The sequence below is a fragment of the Rhinolophus sinicus genome, linkage group LG12, assembly GCF_036562045.2.
Source record: "Rhinolophus sinicus isolate RSC01 linkage group LG12, ASM3656204v1, whole genome shotgun sequence".
NCBI classification, from domain to species: Eukaryota; Metazoa; Chordata; class Mammalia; order Chiroptera; family Rhinolophidae; genus Rhinolophus; species Rhinolophus sinicus.
In genome coordinates this window covers 55,379,559-55,397,974 of record NC_133761.1, presented here as the reverse complement: position 1 = coordinate 55,397,974, position 18,416 = coordinate 55,379,559, and the positions used below count along the sequence as shown (strand labels likewise).

At 49.5% G+C, this 18,416-nt stretch overlaps 1 protein-coding gene across 3 annotated transcripts in view; it reads left to right on the top strand.

The window, feature by feature from the left end:
- The window catches only part of CNIH3 (cornichon family AMPA receptor auxiliary protein 3), a 166,757-nt gene that overhangs the window by 120,320 nt on the left and 28,021 nt on the right, over positions 1 to 18,416 (top strand). For all 3 annotated transcript variants that reach the window (XM_074316949.1, XM_074316950.1, XM_074316951.1), the window contains one exon: positions 1,325 to 1,372. In XM_074316949.1, coding sequence (XP_074173050.1) covers positions 1,325 to 1,372 — 48 coding nt within the window. The remainder of the gene's footprint in view (positions 1 to 1,324; positions 1,373 to 18,416) is intronic.

Below are 18,416 nucleotides of genomic sequence, written 5' to 3'. Positions count from 1 at the left end.
TGCGGTGGCATGTCAGGACCAGGTGGCTTGAAATAACCCTTCACTGCTTGGTAACAACAGCGTGGAAGGACTTGTGTTACAAGTAACTGCTGATCGGTGTGACGCATGCCTGAATGGACGCGCATGAAGCCGCTGGTTCTTTAGATGTCAGACCCCCTGAAGCCCCAGAGACGGTCGGACCGAGGAGGAATGGTTTGTGTTACTCCTCATTTCTCAGGTTGCCCTCGCGCTTCCTTTCACCAGCTGGGCTTTCAGCCTCCCTGCAGAGCAACGCGAGGTGTCCTCCGAGGAGCGGGCTGCTGGTGGAGGCACCAGTGTGTGTCCTGTGCACCCCCTTTCGTGCCTGCTGTCTCGCAGCTTTGCCGTTATCCTCCATTTGGGGCGCCTCGATGCCCGGCTCTGTGTGTGTGTGTGTGTGTGCGTGCACACACGTGTTAAGGATGACATCGTCTCTCTTCCTAGCCATGTGGACACTAGTTTGTACCGATGTGGGCTCTTTCTCTGGCCTTAAAGGATGCAGAGGAATCACTATATTTATGATTTTTAGGACATTGAAGTGTCCCAGCCACATGTCTTCTTCAGATCCCTGAGGAATCGCATTGCCATCACATGTATGGCAACCAAATTGCCTCGGTAATGAATGAGCCCTGGGAGAGGCCACAGCTGCGCTGCAGTGGCTTCGGAAACCAAGGAAGTGACTGCGGGAAAGGGGGCGCGGCACGGGTGTGTGATGTGAGCCTCGCCACCTGCCCAGCTGCAGGTGCACTTGGACGGCTGGAAACGTCTTAGCCCAGGGGCGCTGTCGGTGTCTGATTTAGTGTGGAGATTACTTCCTCTAAATACACTCACTTTAGAAAAACAAAGCCAATGGGCAGAGAGCTTCTCTTGCTTGGACACTTACCAGGGCACATATGCTCTTCGAGGCCTGTGGGGACACCGCCCCCCCCAGCCCCAGGAGGGCCGACTACAGGCTTTAGGACATTCAGTGAACACATGCTGCCTGGTCTGTCGTCTGACTGTCTTAGGGGCACTTGGAGGCTGAGAGAGACTTTGACTGTAGAAAAAAGTGCAGACACCTCTGCTGGACTGAGAGGAAAGCTGAGCCCATGCTGTTTTCTGGGGCAGTTCTGTTAACAGCTAATGACTGACAAGGTAGATGGGAAACAGTTAGAAACTCTTGTTAGGAAAAGCCATCGGTGGGAGCACGCACGTCACCTGGCTGGGAGGGGTCTCTGGTGGGTTCTGCCTTCTCTACTGGGGGCTGGATGTGGGGGCTTCTCTCGCTCTAACCTCCCGTCTCCCTTCCCCTTGTGTGTCCTCATAGAGGGAACGACTGAGGAACATTGAACGCATCTGCTTCCTTCTGCGAAAGGTCAGTGCAAGAGCGCCGCGGTCCTGGGTGAAAGGGGCTGGCGTGGCTCAGTGCCTGCTCCAGTCCTGTCTCCCCAGGAAGGCAAGAGTGTGGGGGGAGCCAGTGATGGTTCTTTGGAAGCCTCCAGAGACAAGCGGAGCTCATTGAAAGGGGCAGCCATCAATCAAAGTGTCAGGTCCACACTGGATATTTGCCAGGGCCCTCTGGTTGGCCTCACAGGTTCTTTATCTCTGCATAACGATGGCTGGCATTCGCTGTCCGGTGCTGGGCTCAGAAATGCTCGCACCCGACCGACTTCGGGAAGGTTTTCACTGGATGCTGGGTTTTCCTGGAGGTTTCAGTCTGCCACTCAGCTGTGCAGTTTGGTGGCCAGCATCCCCGGAAGTGTCTGCGTGGTGTGATGGGAGGGGTGTTTAACGTGGGAGCCAGGCATTCAGAGCGTTGCTCTGAGTGGGTGGGCAGTAGGTCACAGCTGCCTCCGTGCGTTCAGGAAGCACACGTGTGCACGCATATTCACGTGTGCACGTGCAGCTCAAGCTTGGTGCTTGGCACAACTCTGTGACGTTGCTGGGGGCCAGAGAGCCCGGTCTGTCACTCTCCAGTCAAGAAAGGGTGCTCTTTGTGCGGCAACGTGTAAAGAACAGCAGCTTGCAGGTAAAACCAGCAGTGTCCATAGCCTTGAGCCAAAGGACCTACCTGGCCTCTGTCCAGAGTGGATGGGCCACAGGCCATAAGAAAGCCACCTGTTAACCCAAAAGGAGAAGTGTGAGCCTTGTGTGAATAGGAGAGAAACCAAATGCCACGCCAAGACCGAGGGAAGGGAAACAATTTTGCAAGCTTTTAAAATTTTTTCTATATTTCAGTAATGATAGCTTTCATTGGGAGAGAGAGCTTAATCACTAAGTTAATTAGTATGCAAGCTACTACTTGTCCTTTACTGTTTTCTGAGAAACTCAGTATGTTAGCGTTCCACGTCTTGTGTATCATAGCAGGGGAGGTTGACTCAGAGAATGAAAGTACATGTGAATATACTAATGATCCAAGGAATAAAGTACGATTAAGAAAATAACATCACATTTGGTATTAAGGGTAACTCACGAATTTGTAAGTTATTTTCCCAGACGATACCTTGGACACCAATAACCCACTCCCTCCAGCTGTCACTTCTGTAGTCTCTGGTTTGTTCTTTAAGACTGACACGTACGTGTCTTTCACACTCCAAGTTGCCCTTTTTCCCCCATCCTGAATGTACCCTCCTGTGCTTTCTGGAACATTGGTCCATATTTATCACTTGTTAGTACTGCATATCCCTTTATTTGCTTAACCATTGACTCTGGCCAGACAGTAGGCAGTGGCCTGTGGCTGCCTCTGCCAGGAACCTACTGCCCACGCCTTGGACCTTTCAAAGGTCAAAGCCAACAATATCAAAGTACGCGGCCTATGCGAGAAGGGGCTGCACCGGGGTGGCGAGCGCCTCTTGACCACCTTGAGGCAGCAGCCAGCCACCTGCCTGCAGCTTTATTCCCTTGTGGCATCTTCCTCCTGCCCCAGTCCTCTTGCCATGAGCACATCCGTCTTTTTACCACTTGGCTCCTCTTCACCTTTGCGTCTCTGTGCCCGGGTCCCCGAGGCCATTTTTATTGATGTCCATATGATTTCTCTCTGAATGTGATTTCCTGTTGTTGTCGTTTCTGATGGTCTGGCCTTTGAGGCTTTGGTTGTTAGCTTAATTTGGTAATTCTCTGTATTCTCACAGACACACTGAGGGCACGTGTGTCTGTCTTCTCCCACTAACATGTAAGTTCTGGAAGGAAAATGACTTTGTTCGCTGGCATATGTAGTGACATAGGAGGAGGAAGTGCTTCATAAATATTTATTCAGTTAGTTGATGACGGCTGCTAACTTTCTGGCACTTCTGTAATCTACACCCTTGTTGGGAACTCTGGGATAATCAATAATCTTTCAGCATCACAGCACTGCCCATGACGTAGCGCAAAACTTACATGTTGTGAGGTGTTTACAACTTACATCCAATTTATATTTTACAGTCAAATTGAACTCTATATTGTATTCATTATGGACACAGAAGGTTTCTAAGCTACACGTGCTCCTATCCCATTTCTTTTCTTTGTATTTGTGCCCTCGGCCCTCGTTGTCACTTGTGTTTTAACTTTGTTAATGTCTTCTCTTAGCCAGTTCCGGTTCCTTCCAGCTGAAAGGTGGTGTAGGGCGGTGGTGACACATAAAGGCTTCTGCTGCCTCTGCCCTGAGGAGCTGGGCAACGGGGGTTGGTTAGCACCGCCACCTTCTGGGAACCGTACCTTCCCAGAATTTCTTGGAAGTCGTGGGATACAGACCTGAGCCCACCTGTAGCTCTGCCTTTCTCTATAAGAACAGCACATAGAGATGGGAGAATTAAATGATATAATACACATGCATCTAGCTCATAAACACTCAGCACGCATTAAGTGTTATTTTTATTGTTGTCCTGACCCTCAGCTGCTGCATAAAACTCCTTATAACATCCCTGAACACACATTTGATGCTGAAGCAGGCTGGGGTCATCCTTGGCTGGCGGCATGCTCCTTAGTGCCCCCTTCCGTTTTCTCAGGTAACTGTCATTTGATATTTGAGTCACAAGGAGGGATGGCCAGGGCCTAACCCGGCCTGTCTCATTCTGAATGGGCTTCTGAGTTCAGATTTCCAAGCTGGGAGCACCTGTTGGGGGTGGTGGGGAGGGTTAATGGGTAAGTTAGCACCGCCACCTTCTGGGAACTGTACCTTCCAAGAATTTCTTGGAACTCATCTCCTAAACACCCCGGAATGTGATGCTTCTCAGCAGCTGACTGTTGTTAAACCACCTCCTCAGCTTCTCAGGAGAAAGAAAGGGATTTGCAAAGGAAATCCATTTCCAGCTCTATAATTATCAGAAAATGTGTTCTCTGGGTAATTGTCTGAGCTGCAGGGTTCTTGTGGCGACTTGTGCGTATGATTCACTTTGTCGTGGTAACAGCCCCTTGCTTCTTGCACTGCTCTCCCCGCTGAGCGTGTCGTCGGCTCTGTGGGTCCCTATAAAGTACAGGGTTGGGAGCCGGAGGCGCCACGGAAAGCAGAGCTTGGTTTGATGGCTGCTTTCAGGCACAGAAAGGGTCCTCGTGGGGAGAGGACTGACTAGGAGCCTCCTGCTGCATCTCCAAGTTCAGGAAATGGTTCGAGGTAATGAACGGAAGTGGAAGCCCAAGACCAGTATGAGAAGCAAGAGGACATTTCTTTATAGACCGCAGTCGTCAGACCTTGGGACTGGATGGCTCCTGGGGGGCGATGCAGTGTTCACCTCCCTTAAACCAAGTGAGACAACCTCACGTCTGGGATGGTTTCGAGTTAGACTGAAACTGCTGGAGAGGAGGTACCAAGCTGCACAGTTTGGGGTGTCCGTTCTGGCATGACAGTGCTGTGATTGTGCAGTTTACCCGCTGATTTCCCCAAGAATATGTCCTGTCTTCCTGCAGGCTTTCCGACATTGGCGCGTGTAAAAAGCTCTAGTGGATGGATAATGTTTACTGTCTCCGTTAAGCAGCCCCAATGGGACAATGAAGAGAAGGATGAGTGGGGGTGGGGTTGGGAGTAGGTGGGGGGTTGAGTTCCCTGGAGAGGTGTAAACAGGCTCGTGGGAGGGGCAGGTGCTCCAGGTTTAATTCTGGAAAGAACACTACAGTGATCGGGCCACAAATGTTACCACTTTTGGCCACCTATGCCCCTTCCTCCTCAGGCTTATCCAGAGCCACCCCTCTGTCTTAGGGAGGTGCCATGGTGTGATGTGAAGCTCAGTGGTGTGAAACCTGAATCCACTGCAGACATTGCATGATGTGGTTCTGAAAGCAGGGGCTGGAGGGGATGGGGAATGAATATGACCCTTTTGGAGTGCAGAGTCCGTTTGTGAAATAGGAAGATTGCATTACAGTTGACCCTTGAACAATGCAGGGGTTAGGGGCACCGACCTACCACACAGGTGAAAATCTGCGTATGAGTTTGGACTCCCCCAAAACTTAAGTTGCTCCTTGGTATCTGAATGGCATTGGTCCCCTCACTAAAGCCAAAATCTGTGGATGCTCAAGTCCCATATATAAAATGGTGTAGATCAATGCATACTATAGTCAGCCCTCTGCGTCCGTGGACTCCCAACCTTGGATCAAATCAGTACAGGTATTTATTGAAAAAATTCCATGGATAAGTGGACTCGTGCAGTTCAAATCCATGTTGTTCAAGTGTCAACTGTATTGTCCCTAATTCTTCACCCTGTCCCGTATCCAGGACTGGCTATAAAATTTGTAAGGCCCAGTGAAAAATGGGCCTGAATTTTGGAGTGATTTGTTATGCAGCATTATTATGGCAATAGCTAACTGATACTGTAAGCATGTACCACTTTTTTAAGGAGGAAAATCTTTTTTTTTTCTTTAAGTGATTTTATTCTGGGCCAGAGATTAGCCATTTGCTGACTCTACAAGTTTACAAGCAGGCAGTCTCAAACTGTGTCCCATTTCTTTGACCTAAGAAGAGGCTGCTAAATGCATTCATCTACCAGAACCCAGAGAGAGACCCATGTCACTCTGGAGCACAGTATTTGTCATGCCTCAACTGCTTGGAAGAATGGTGAAGATGGTGTCTTTTCTCTAATTCCTGGAGCTCCCTGCCTCAAGGGGTTGACTTGATTTCCAGTGTTCTTATCTGTTAACTCGGTCTTCTTGCTGGCCTCTGGAGGGAATGGTGTATTTCAATTGAGAGACCTAATACAGAGAAAAGAGATGCATAAACTCAAAGGTAGTTGTGTGGAATGCCTGAGAGAGACCAGCCTTGGCTCAGTTTTCCAGATCAGAATTCTCTGTTGCTTGGGGGATTTCTAAAGCGTGACCATGGTAATTAATAGCCGCTTGCATTTCTTCAGTGACTATTATATGCCTTTAAATGATTAACTCTTTTAATCCTGCCAACAACCCTATGAAGGCATCACAATGAATAGCCCCACTTAACAGATGAGGAAATCAAGACTTAGAGAGGCTAAGGATGTATCCTGGGGTCTCATATTTTATAAGTTTGTAGCCCTGGGATGTGAAGGCAGGTCTATCTGAGCAGAGTCCACGTTTTTAATCAGCCGCATTATAGGGGCAATTGTTGGTTTCAAATTCTTTGAAACGTGTTCCTTAAGGACCACTACAGTAATATTGCTCAGCTATTTTACAGGAACGATACATACCGAAGCCGCATAGGGCCTCGGGGACCCTATAACATGCTTGGCTCACCACGGTGGGTCCAAGTGGATTCCTTTAAGGCTCTTTTCTAATTCCATTTAACTTCTTGGTAGGATAGTTCACCTCTACGGGGAATGTTCGAAGAAACGCAAAAATGTCCTGGAACAAAATTCGCAACTAGTTTAGAAACCATGTCTCATGTATAATTTATTCTGAGATGCTTTCTGTGGCAAATACCTTGTTAGTCAGAGGGGAGAGTGGAACATTTTATCACCGTGTTAACAGTGGGGCTGTCACGGGGTTGCCGAACCGGAGGCTGGATGGGGCTGGAGCAGAATTCTGTCCTCACTTTGCTCCCGAGGCCACAGCAAGAGAAGCAGAGGGCTTCACATCAGCTCCTTAACACATGGGCTCTGGCTTCTCACCTGAACCTGGGGAGCTGGTTGGCCCCTCCTTATTAGTTCTCCATTGCATGGTAGTAGAGTATCCCCCCAATTTACAACAACCACTATGTATACTTCTCCTGCGTCCATGGGTCACCTGGTTGGTGCCACCGATCCTGGCTGGGCTTGCGTGGAGAAGAGTACGTTCTGCTGGTGCTGGCTGGGGCTCATTCACATGTCTGGGCGTCAGCAGACCATTAGCTGATCTAGAATGGCTTCAGCTGGGATGGTTGGTTCTGTGCCACATCTCGTCCTTAGTGACCAGCCTGAGCTAGATCTCATGGTGTCATAGAGAAGACGTGGAAATGCACAAGCACTTTTTCAAGCTTTGGTTTCCACCAAATCTACTAGTGACCTATTGGCTGAAATGAGTCACATGGCCAAGCCCAGGGTCAGTCGGAGGGACTGCAGAGTTACAGGACTAAGGGCATGGGGACAGGGAGGCCATTAATTGGCACCATAAGTGTCATCAATCCATCCATAGGAAGGAGATTAAGATTCAGGGGTTGGGACAATGAGATACCACCTCATACCTGTTAGGATGGCATGAAAAAGACAAGAGGTAACAAAAGCAGCCAGGATGTGGAGAACAGGGAACGCTGGTGAGCTGTTGGTGGGATTATAAATTGGTCCAGCCCCTACACAAAACGGGACGGGACTGCCGTATGATCCAGCAATCCTGCTTCTGGGTATAAACCTGAAGGAAATGAAAACACTATGTCGAAAAGCTGTTGCCCAGGACCCTCACCCCACATGGCTTCATTGTGCTGCCCTCATCCTACACCCAGGAATGCTCACTGATTGTCTAGAGAGCGCACTTAGAGTTTTCAGCGAAACTTTGCTGCCTTTATTGTGAAAAATCATATGCCAGCATAGTATCAGGAAGTGGCAAATGCTAGTGTCCCCTGTTCTGTTGTGTTTGTCATTAGTGGAACTGGTGCCTTCTTATTGTTTGGCATTTCATAATCCCCTGTGGCAATTTCCCAACGTACATCTGTTTAAGAACCACTTCTGGCAGTTCTGCTCCGGTAGGTCTTGGGAGGGTCCAGTTGTCTGTATTTTGAAAATGCCCCCTATGTGCTTCTCGTGGGTAGCCAAGGTGGAGAAACACTCTGGGAAATGCTCGGTGACTTGGATGGCTGGTGCGTGTGCTGGTGACTGTGAGGCAGCTCCCAGGACGGCACCCCAGGGTTTGCAGCGTTGGATCTGCTGAGGGACAGGGGAAGGGAGAAGGGCTTCAACGCACAGAGACTGGCAGTCAGCAGGAAGATGCTGCCAGCAGCTGACCCAATGCCCAGGGTGAGCTGGGCCCTGGGCTCCAGGCGCTCTCCCCAGCCTGCTGTGTCCTGGCTGTGTCCTGGCTTCCTGACCCATGACGTGACTGAAAGTTGGTTCTGAGTTCAACATGCGGCTGGTACAACCAGCTTCACAAATGGAAGAAGTCTTGTGGCGGTGGGGCGAGGAATCCTGAAACTGGCAGTGACCTCAGGGTGTATCACCGAGAATGGTCCCCAAACTTGGCTCTGCCTCATATCATGTCTGGAGAGGTTATTAAAAATCTAGCTCCCTGAATGCCCATCCCCTACGATGGTTAATTCTATGTATCAACTTGGCTGAACCATGGAGCTCAGATACGTGGTCAGATATTGTTCTAGATGTTTCTGTGAGCATGTTTTTTGGATGAGATTAACTTTTCAATTAGTGGGTTTTGAATAAAGCAGATTAGCCTCTATAATGTGGCTGGGCCTCATCTAATCAGTTGGAGGCCCCAATAGAACAAAGACTGACCTCCCCCAAAAAGAATGAATTCAGCAGCAGACGACCTTTGGGCTTCTCCTGCGACCCTGACTCTTCTTGGGCCTCCAGGCTGTTGGCCCACCCTGCACAATGTGGATTTAGCAAACCACTACAGTTGTATGAACCAATTTCTTAAAGTAAATCTCTCTCTCCTCTCTATATATCTATGTCGATACACACACACACACACACACACACACACACACACACACACACACAGTTGGTTCTGTTTCTCTGGAGAACCCTGACTAACACTCGCTACCTCAGTCCTGGGAAGTTCAGATTAAGTAGGTTTGGGGAAGGGCCCAGGGACGGGTTTGGCACTAAATCTTCACAGCAGCCCTGTGACTTGGGTGAAATTACCTGCCTTCCCCAGGTGCTAAGTACCTTGCTCAAGGCCACCACGCTCATAGGTCTGGTTCCAGAGCCCATGCGCTCTCCCTTTGTCCCGTGTGCTTCCATTTGCTTTCATCCAGAGGAGCCAGGAAATTCCAATACCATTCACAGAGCTTCTTGCCCCTCCACTCTGCAGCCCACTAACCAAGAATGACGATCACTCAATTTCCCCCGTAGTCTCCACAGACTGTGTGGACCGGCAAAAAGAGGCCGGTCAAGTTATTGCCTTCATCAGCAATGCAGAGCCTCCCAGCCTGACCGGCTGAGCAGTAAAGATTCATGGACTCCCGGCAGCTTTGCTCTGAGACGTCACCCAATCATTGACTGCTCTGACAGAAATAATTCGGTTTTCCTCAATACCTTTCTCTCATTAATATAAAAAGGAGCTCCAGATACCGCAGGATGTGGGCGGCAGGGCCGTGTACGGACATGGGCTCTGCTGTGAGGAGAAGACGTGAGGGAGCTCAGTCTGATGGGCGGAGCCCGTCCAGGCCAGGTGTGTGGGGGACCCAGGCCCCTGCTGCCTATGGAGCTCTGCCATCGTCAGGGCATTGCCCCGCTCACGTGGTCCACGAGGGTGTCACACCACAACGTCCTTTCGAGCAGCAGGGTGGAGGAGGGAAGAGGAAAAGGGCCATTTCCATGAAGGGCATGACCCAGAATTTGCACACACCACTTCCCCTTAACTCATTGCCCAGCTCTTAGGCAAATGGCCACTCCTGCTCTTATTGTGGGGGGCTATGTGCTCAGCCCAAAATCAGGGATTTTATTCTAGAGAGAAGGGAGAGAGGCACTGGAGGGCAGCTGCAGACCTCAGTCTTGGGGAGGAATCCTGTCAGCAGAGCAGCCAGTGCAGGGCACGCAGCCCCGATGTGCCCCCCAGGACTGCAAGGGCAGCGTGAGGTGGGGAGAGGGGAAGAGAGAGACTAGAGGCTGAGGTACCTGCAGGAGGCGGGGCCAGATGGAGGTTATAGAGGGAGCTGAGTCCTGGGTGTTGGCTTTGGTGGGCTCCAGTGTGTAGCTATGTGAATTCATTCATTCACCTGAGCTCATTAGCACCTGCTCTGTACTTAGTTCTGTATTGTGTGCTGAGGAGGATGTGTGTGTGTGTGTGCTGTGATGGGTCACTTGTGAGGACACGCCTAGTTCAGCTAAAAGCCATCTTGTTTTTTCTCTCAATCCCTGCCCGACAGCCTCTCAAAGCCCTGATCACACAATACCCTATATTACAGTCGCGTGTACACATATCTCACACGTTGCAGATCTGTTGCCTTCTCTAGCGTGGGGTCCAATTCATGTTAATTAGCAAAATGGATTAGTGAACATGAGCCCGCCAACCACATAATGCTCGGATAATTATTTTCTCAATGCATCAGGCGGAATTCTCACTGCTGAGCCTGGGATTATGGCAGGTGGAGGAAACCAAAGGAAGGCCAGTGGCAGGGGCTTTGTCACATCAGAGCAGCCCTCACGGCCCAGCGTGTGAGCATGTAGAGTACTGGTTCTGGTTCTTGACCTTGGCTATACATGGGAATCATCTGGGAGCTTAAAAAATACTGTTCCTGGGTCCCACTCCCATACTTTCTGATTTCATTGTCTGGTTTGCAGCCTGGGCACTGGGGTTTGCAAAGCACTCCCCCCCACACACACACACACTCCAGTGTTCTAGTGTGCAGCAAGGCTGCAAATCACTGACTTGGAGGGGAAGCTTGGCTTCGGCTGCGCAGGTGGGAAGGCCTTTTTATTTTCTCAGCCCTCCAGGGTATGATTTAGAGAGCCATAATTTTCTGAATGGTACCAGAGTAAAAGCAATAATTTGCCACCAGCGCCCAAACGGACTGAAGGAGTGAGTCTCTAACTTCCTACTGCCTCGGAGCCCAGTGGGAAGACTCACTGCACGTGATGTGCAGACGACCCGTTTTTCTTGGTGGGAGCTTTGCTTCCAGGTGCTCCCTTTCCCAAAATGTGATGAGAAGTAAAAAATCTGTTTTTCAGGCCTCTCCCTGCCCACCCTTCCAGACACTCATTCTTGCCCTTTTCCAAATTGCTGAAAAAGCGAGAAACATTTCTGGGTTATGTTTCTAGGCCACCACATATGCCAATATTACCAAATCCTAATAGGCTCTTATTCCCTGTAGCATCACCCCGTGTCTGCCTGTCCCTAAAATTAAAACCGGGCAGCCACCTGTTCCTAGGCAGGGCCAACAGAGAGAGCCCCGCGACTCGGATGAGAATTCCTCCGGCTCCCGGCTTGTGCCGAATTGCTGCCTGTGCTCCCCGTAGAACAGCTGTACTGCTGCATCGCCACGCTGGCTCCATTGGCAACTTCTATGGGCTTCGTTGTTCTTCAAGCAATTTGGGGCATTGGTCCTCCTCCAGCACAGAGTCTCTGGCTCTGATTCCTAGGCTGTCTCTGTGGCACAGACAATTACGAAACACGGGAAGTTTTGCTTCAGTAGGAAAAGATCAGGCAATAGACAAGAAAATGCACCGAATAAGTGAATGTGCTATCCAGAGGCAAAGTGCCAGTATTATAAAGGCACAGACAAGCAGACTGTTCCCTTTCTGTATCTGCCAAGTGGTCAGAGCCATGATGAAATTCTGGAGGACAGTGGTCACCGGTTAGAGCCCCGGGAGGTGGGCGGGGAACACACCGCAACAACAGCCCTGCTACTATGGCCTTTGAGTGGTGACATCACTGCTGTGACCGCTCAACTCGTCAGCACGAAGTGATGCCAGTGGCACTGGGGTCCTGGTGGGAACCAAATGAAGGAGCCACTCACGCAAGGTCCCTCACCTTGGGGAATATATACATCGCTCCGATTACATCAGCGAGATGTACTGGTGAAATGACAAACAGTACATCCTCTGCGAGGTTCTGTACAATCCTGTTTGTATAAACTAGTCGTTACTACATGCCATTGTGGTGCTTTAAGTGCGTTATGATAGTGGTGGTTCCAACTGCTCATAGAGGCCAAGAGTGGTGACTACTGGCTTAATTCAAGTGATGGGTAAAATATTTCAAGCACAAATATTCTGGACTTTAAAAGGAAGGCAGTGTGGGAGGGGAGAGTCAGAGGTATAATAATTTGTGCATGTTTCTTTTCCTCAGTAGACTGTAAAGTTAGCGGGGGCAGGGTCTGTGTCTCTTGCTCACTACCTGGCACCTTCCCCAGAGAAGAGCACATATTTGCTAATGCTTTGCGACCGAAGGACTGGATGAGGGGGACAAAGTCCATGATGAAGGTGCTGGGTGCTTCACCCACAATGTTCCACATACTCGTCCAACAGCTCCAAGCACTGGAGACAGGGACTCCAGGGCTCATTGCCCAGGTCAGTTTGCGACTGAGTTTAAGTGTCCTCTGACTCCCCAACCCCTACCCTTTTTAGTTGTCCTTCTGTTCCCATGCACTAGGGATTAAAAACATGTTTCCCTGCATTTCCCAGGACAGTTCAACATGTTTGGGATTTTCAGAGCGAGTTGCACGCCGCGCTCTGACACCCAGCCTTTATCCATTCCCATGGTCCACTGTCGGTCATGGGCACGGTGTGCGACGCTGGACCATCCCTTCTCGACTGCTTCTCATCTTCCGAGTCAAACATAGGCTAAGAGGTTTGGACTAAAGGCATCTTCTCAGTTTCAAAAGACTGTTGGGAATCTAATGGCTTGGGAGAAAGAGACTTCAGCAGACCCTGCACCCTCTAATGCAGGTCCCCTTGGGATCTCTTTAGTCTGCCAGGGCTGCCATAACAACGTACCACAGACTAGGGGCCTTAGACAACAGAAGGTCATTTCTTCACAGTTCCGCAGGTCAGAAGTCCCAGACCCAGGTGTCGGCAGGGTTGGTTTCTCCTGAAGCCTCTCGCCTTGACTTGAAGTTGGCCACCTTCTCCCTGTGTCCTCACATGGTCGTCCCCTGTCTGTGGGTCTGTGTCCTAATCGCCTCTTCTATAAGGACATCAGTCATATTGGATCAAGGCCCATGTGACAACTTCATTTAACTTAATTACTGCTTGAAAGACCCTGTCTTCAAATATGGTCACATTCTGGGGCACTGGGGGTTAGGACTTTAATACATGAAAGGGGGGGAGGGTACGTTTTAACCTATAACAGGATCCGTGCACCAGAGAAGAGTACATATGGAAACGACATCCCCTTGGGTGGGAGAAAAGATTGGCCTTACCTTGAATTCTGCTCCTTGGCAAATAGTAAATAGAGTGAATGCTGAGCCCCTGGGTTTAGATTTTACTAGAATTCTCTCATCATCCACACATATAATCCAGTGAGAGAGAGGGCAAGACTTTGATCCTCTCCGTTGGATTTTATTGCATGTTTATCAGAATAAAAAGCAAACTTATTCTGAGCAAAGCCTGTGAAGAATCATTTATTTACAATAGCCAAGATATGGAACAACCTGACTGTCCAGCCAAGGATGAATGGATAAAGACGTGGCATATATATATATATATATATATATATATATATATATATACATATATATATAACATGAAGTATTATTCAGCCATAAAAAAGAATAAAATCTTACCATTTACGACCACAAGGATGGACCTTGAGGGCATTATGCTAAGTGAAATATGTCAGACAAAGAAAGACGTATACTGTATGATCTCACTTACATGTGAAATCTAAAAACAAAACGAAATACCAAGCTCATCGATTCAGAGAACAGCTTGGTGGTTATCAGAGGCAGGGGGCTGAGGGTGAAATGGGTGAAGGGGTTCAAAAGGTACAAACTTCCAGTTATAAAATAAATAAGTTCCAGGGATCTAATATACAGCATGGTGACTATAGTTAATAATACTGTATTGCATATTTGAAACTTGCTAAAAGAGATCTTAAAAGTTCTCATCACAAGAAGAAAATTCTGTAACTATGTGTGGTGATGGATGTTACTTAGACTTGTTGTGCTAGTCATTTTGCAATATATGCAAATATTGAATCATTACATTGTATAACAAACTAATATAATGTTGCATGTCAGGTATACCCCAAAAATTAAAAAATAAAAGAATCACGCCTGTCATTTTCCAGCGGAGATGGACCAAACAAAGGGGACCCTGTCTCTTTATGTTGCCACGTCCCTCACAGGGAGCAGCGTGCAAAGCCGTCCTCCCAAGCTTAGACAGTGAGCTCAGCACACACCAGACGATGCCCGGGTCATTTATCATTCTAATTATCTCCGTCCAGTTCCTGTCTGTCCAGCAGGCCCGGGCTCAGGACCAAATCTCCATGTATGCGATGTGAGCCTTTGCAGACGTGCCAGTTGCTGAGGTGGGCTGAAGTTACATAATTATTGTAACTATTTTCATTTATACAACTTCCCTTCCCAGGAGATCGCAGGAGCTTCCCTGCCCAGAGGTTGTCACTGGGTTGCAGGACAGCACGACCTATTCTCATGCTGGAGGCAGTAATAACGAACACTGCCCACCCATAGTGCTGTGCAGGCTGCACAAAACAGTCACCACATGCAGGGCTCTGGGGAAGGCCGACGCATGCAGAGTGAAGGGAGGCTTGGGTTCTTGTCCTTTGCTGGATGGAGGAGGTGAGGTCACCCAGGCTTAGAAGATTGGTCCTCAGTGGCTTCGGAAAAGGTTTCTCCATAACAACAGCGTCTATTAACTTATTGTATCTGATATAGAATATGCCAGATGTGGTGTATCACCTCTCTTGATACCTGCCCCGTGCTCCCCTTTCACCGATGAGGACAAAGACGGCGGAGGGGCTAAGGGCCTAACACCAGTACCTGCAAAGCCAGGGTTGGCATCCAGGCAGCCTCACCACAGAGCTCGCTCTTTGTCTTTTCTTTATTAACTGTTTTAATTATAAAGGTGGTATGTCCTCATTCTGACTAGAAGAGGATGCTAAGTGAATACGCAGAAAAGATTCATGAGCTGCCCAAGCCCTCTCTGTTCCTAACTCTGTGACATAACTAATGTTAAAAACTTGGGTCTGTGTCTTTCCACTGATGTCTCCACGCACATTCAAACGCAGACAAGTACATACAAACACATATATTCACACACACTCAGGATCACCTTTTTGTTTGTTTCTTCTTCCCAATAAGGAAAACATGGCTTTTTTATAGCTTGTTTTTTCCCCACATACCATTACACCGTGGACACCCCTCTAGGTCAGTAGCTATAAATCTAGCTCTTGTAGAAACAATTGCACAAGCTTTCATGATATTCCATAGTACACAGACTTTATCCAGTCATTTCCACACTTACGGAAATTTTGTCTGGTGTTAGTTTTCTGTATTGGACCCCTATCGATAACCCTGCAATAAACACCTGTGTGTGTTTATGTCCCAGGAGTCAGATTGTTGGGTTAAAGAGTATAAGAATTTGCCCTTTTCTAAGAATTGCCAGATAACTTTCGCCAAAAGGTTGAAGCAATTTGTAATCCCCCCGCGGAATAAGAGGTCCGTTTCCCCACATGGCCATCATATTGTTGGGCAGCCCGGGGCTTCCAGCTGTCCCCAGCTCCAGGTGCAGCCCGAGGCAGAGGCAGAGTTCCATGCTCAGGAAGTTGTCATGGACCTGAGTTTCTCCGTCTTGGCAGCACATTCCAATGTCCTGGGGAGCTTTTAAAATGCAGCTACAGGATCCCACCCCAGAGTCTCAGTTTGTCATGGGCAGAAGTGAAGCTCTCCAGAATATTCTACTGGTCTGCCAAGATGGAGAGCTTCCCAGAGAGACCCTGCAGAGACCAGGATCCTGACTGCCCTCCGCTCCCGCCTCCTCCCTGCTCGGGGTCCTCTCCTTGCAGCTCAGGGGAGACTTTACGGAAACTGCAGGTTTTTCCTTCAGCGAGCAGCCTCTCACCCCCTGTCCTGGTCCTGAGGGCCGACTGGCTCTTGCAGAAAGTCCCCTGCTGGCTTTCAGGGCCTTTAGGTTCCCATGGCACCACAGTGCACATGCGAGAGCCTCCTCACCCCGAGCCTGTGCGGCTGTTTCCTGGAGGGAAGGGCTGCACATCCCTCCTCTTCACGGCCAGAGACACATGGAGGTCCCAGCGATGTCCTCATGCAGAGGAGGCGATGTCACTTACACCACGCAGGACACAGGTCACCCATTCCTCCACCTGGCACTCTGCCCCTCCTTACAGGAAGTGTGCACTGATGTGACGCGTGCGTCTGACTATGGATGAGCAGCCCAAAGCGTCACTCGGAAGGGGCGCTGAGAAGTATGTAGACCTTATGCAGAGACCAGCGCACTGAAATCTGGCCTCTTCCGTGGCTTGATTGGTACACCGTTCAAAAACTCTATTCTTACCCCAAGAACTGCTTAGAGCTATTCGAGAGAGGTGACCAGGCAAGTGAAGACACCGAGACAGTGAGAAATCCGTAGCCTGCCACCCTCATTGCCAGGCCCACAAAACTGTTAACCGTGACGTCTGACACTTGCAAAGTGCTCTTCCAGGGCTCTGTTTTTCAAACTTGACTGCACAAGGGAATCGTTTGGGGAGTTTTAAGCAATATTGATGCCTGGGTCCCATCACCAGCGATTCTGACTTAATTGGTTTGGAATAATGAATCCTGGGCGTCAGGATTTTTAAAACTTCCCCGGGGTGATTCTAAAGCGCAGCCGAGTCTGAGACCCTTTGCGAAGCAGGTTTCATCATCAGCCTTATGAACGCACTTCAGCCGCCCTTGGTGTCCGGGCTGCTGTGGCTGACTTCACCTGGCCTTGGCCCTCCCCTCCCCAGTGCAGGGCTGTGTGGGGTGCACAGACACCCCAAGTCTCCTGGCACCTCCAACAGTTGGATAAAGCCTTTGACCAGCTGGGATGGGTCGTCCCTTAGGAGTCAGAAGTGTTTCCAGCTCTGACACAGAATAGGGTCGTTGTGTTCACTCCTGCCTGTGTGTTCCAGCCCGCTTGGCAGTGCTCACAAAATGCCGAGGCCCTCGCCCCACCCCAAGTCCCAATGCAGTGGTGAGGGTTGGACAAGGGAACGTAAAAAAATTGGGGGGAGTGCTGGAAAACGTCGGATGTAAGGGGATGTTGAAAGAATAGTGTAATGATACGTACACAGCAGGTCCTCGAATGATGCCGTTTTGTTCAACCTCAGCCTCGTTTCATGATAACATGGATGAGCTGCTGTAGGAACTTGATGCTTGTTTCTATCCATCAGCCTGGGGTAGGACTGGTTTTGTTATGGTTGTTTCAGAACCTGTTGGTGACATTAAGTGAGGACTTACTGTACAGTCTTCGTCAAGACTCATCACCTGTCCCGTTCGCTGTATCCGTTCTTCCCTCCCGCACGTGTGGAGAGCACACACCTTTTCTGCCGGACCATTGAGTTGCACCCATTCTAGTTCTTCACCCCGAAATACGAGCACATTCTCCAGCCAGGATATCATGATCACACCCAAGGACACTGTTGGTATAATGTTTTCTAACAAGAGTTCACAGTCACATTTTCCCAATAATGTTCTGAATGTATGTATATATTTTTTAATCCAGGATTCAATCAAGTATCACATATTGCATTTGGTTCTCATGTTTCCCATAATCCCCTTTAGTCCAGAACAGTCTCTCCACCTTTTTCCAGACATTGGCCTTTGGGCCAAGTCCCTGGATGTGGGTAGTTTCTGAAGTTCCCCCAGGCATTTCTGATGAACGGCAGCAGGGCTGAGAAGCATTGCCACAGAGGTTGCATATTTTGTTGTCCCCATATAAATATTTATGTGGGGATACAAACACGCAGGCAAACCTGCTGCTGGCCTGGGGGCTGCCCCCGCCCCTGCCCCCTGCAGAGGGGATGCGCCACCCCAGCCCTGGCCCTCCTTGTGTTTATTCTCAATTGGTCCGGAGTCACAGCTTCTCTAATCAATAGCTTTTCTGGTCGCTCAGCCTCTTCACCTCTTCCTTTCCTCTCCCTCCCAGGGTCTCCTGCGCCCGTTCTGTGGGGTGTGGATATGTGTGTGCAGGAGGTCCAAGGTTTGAGCCCTCCTTGCTAATTGCTTGAGACAGCCTCCCGGATGGGGGGTGGGGGGCGGTGGTGGTGTCGCTTCCCCATCAGCAGCAGCATGGGTGGGGGGAGAGCTCTGTGGGGAGGGCGCTGCTTCCTGAGGCGGCCACAGGACTCGCTCTGGACACAGCGAAGTAAGCATCTTTCACTCTCGCCCTTCTCGTTCA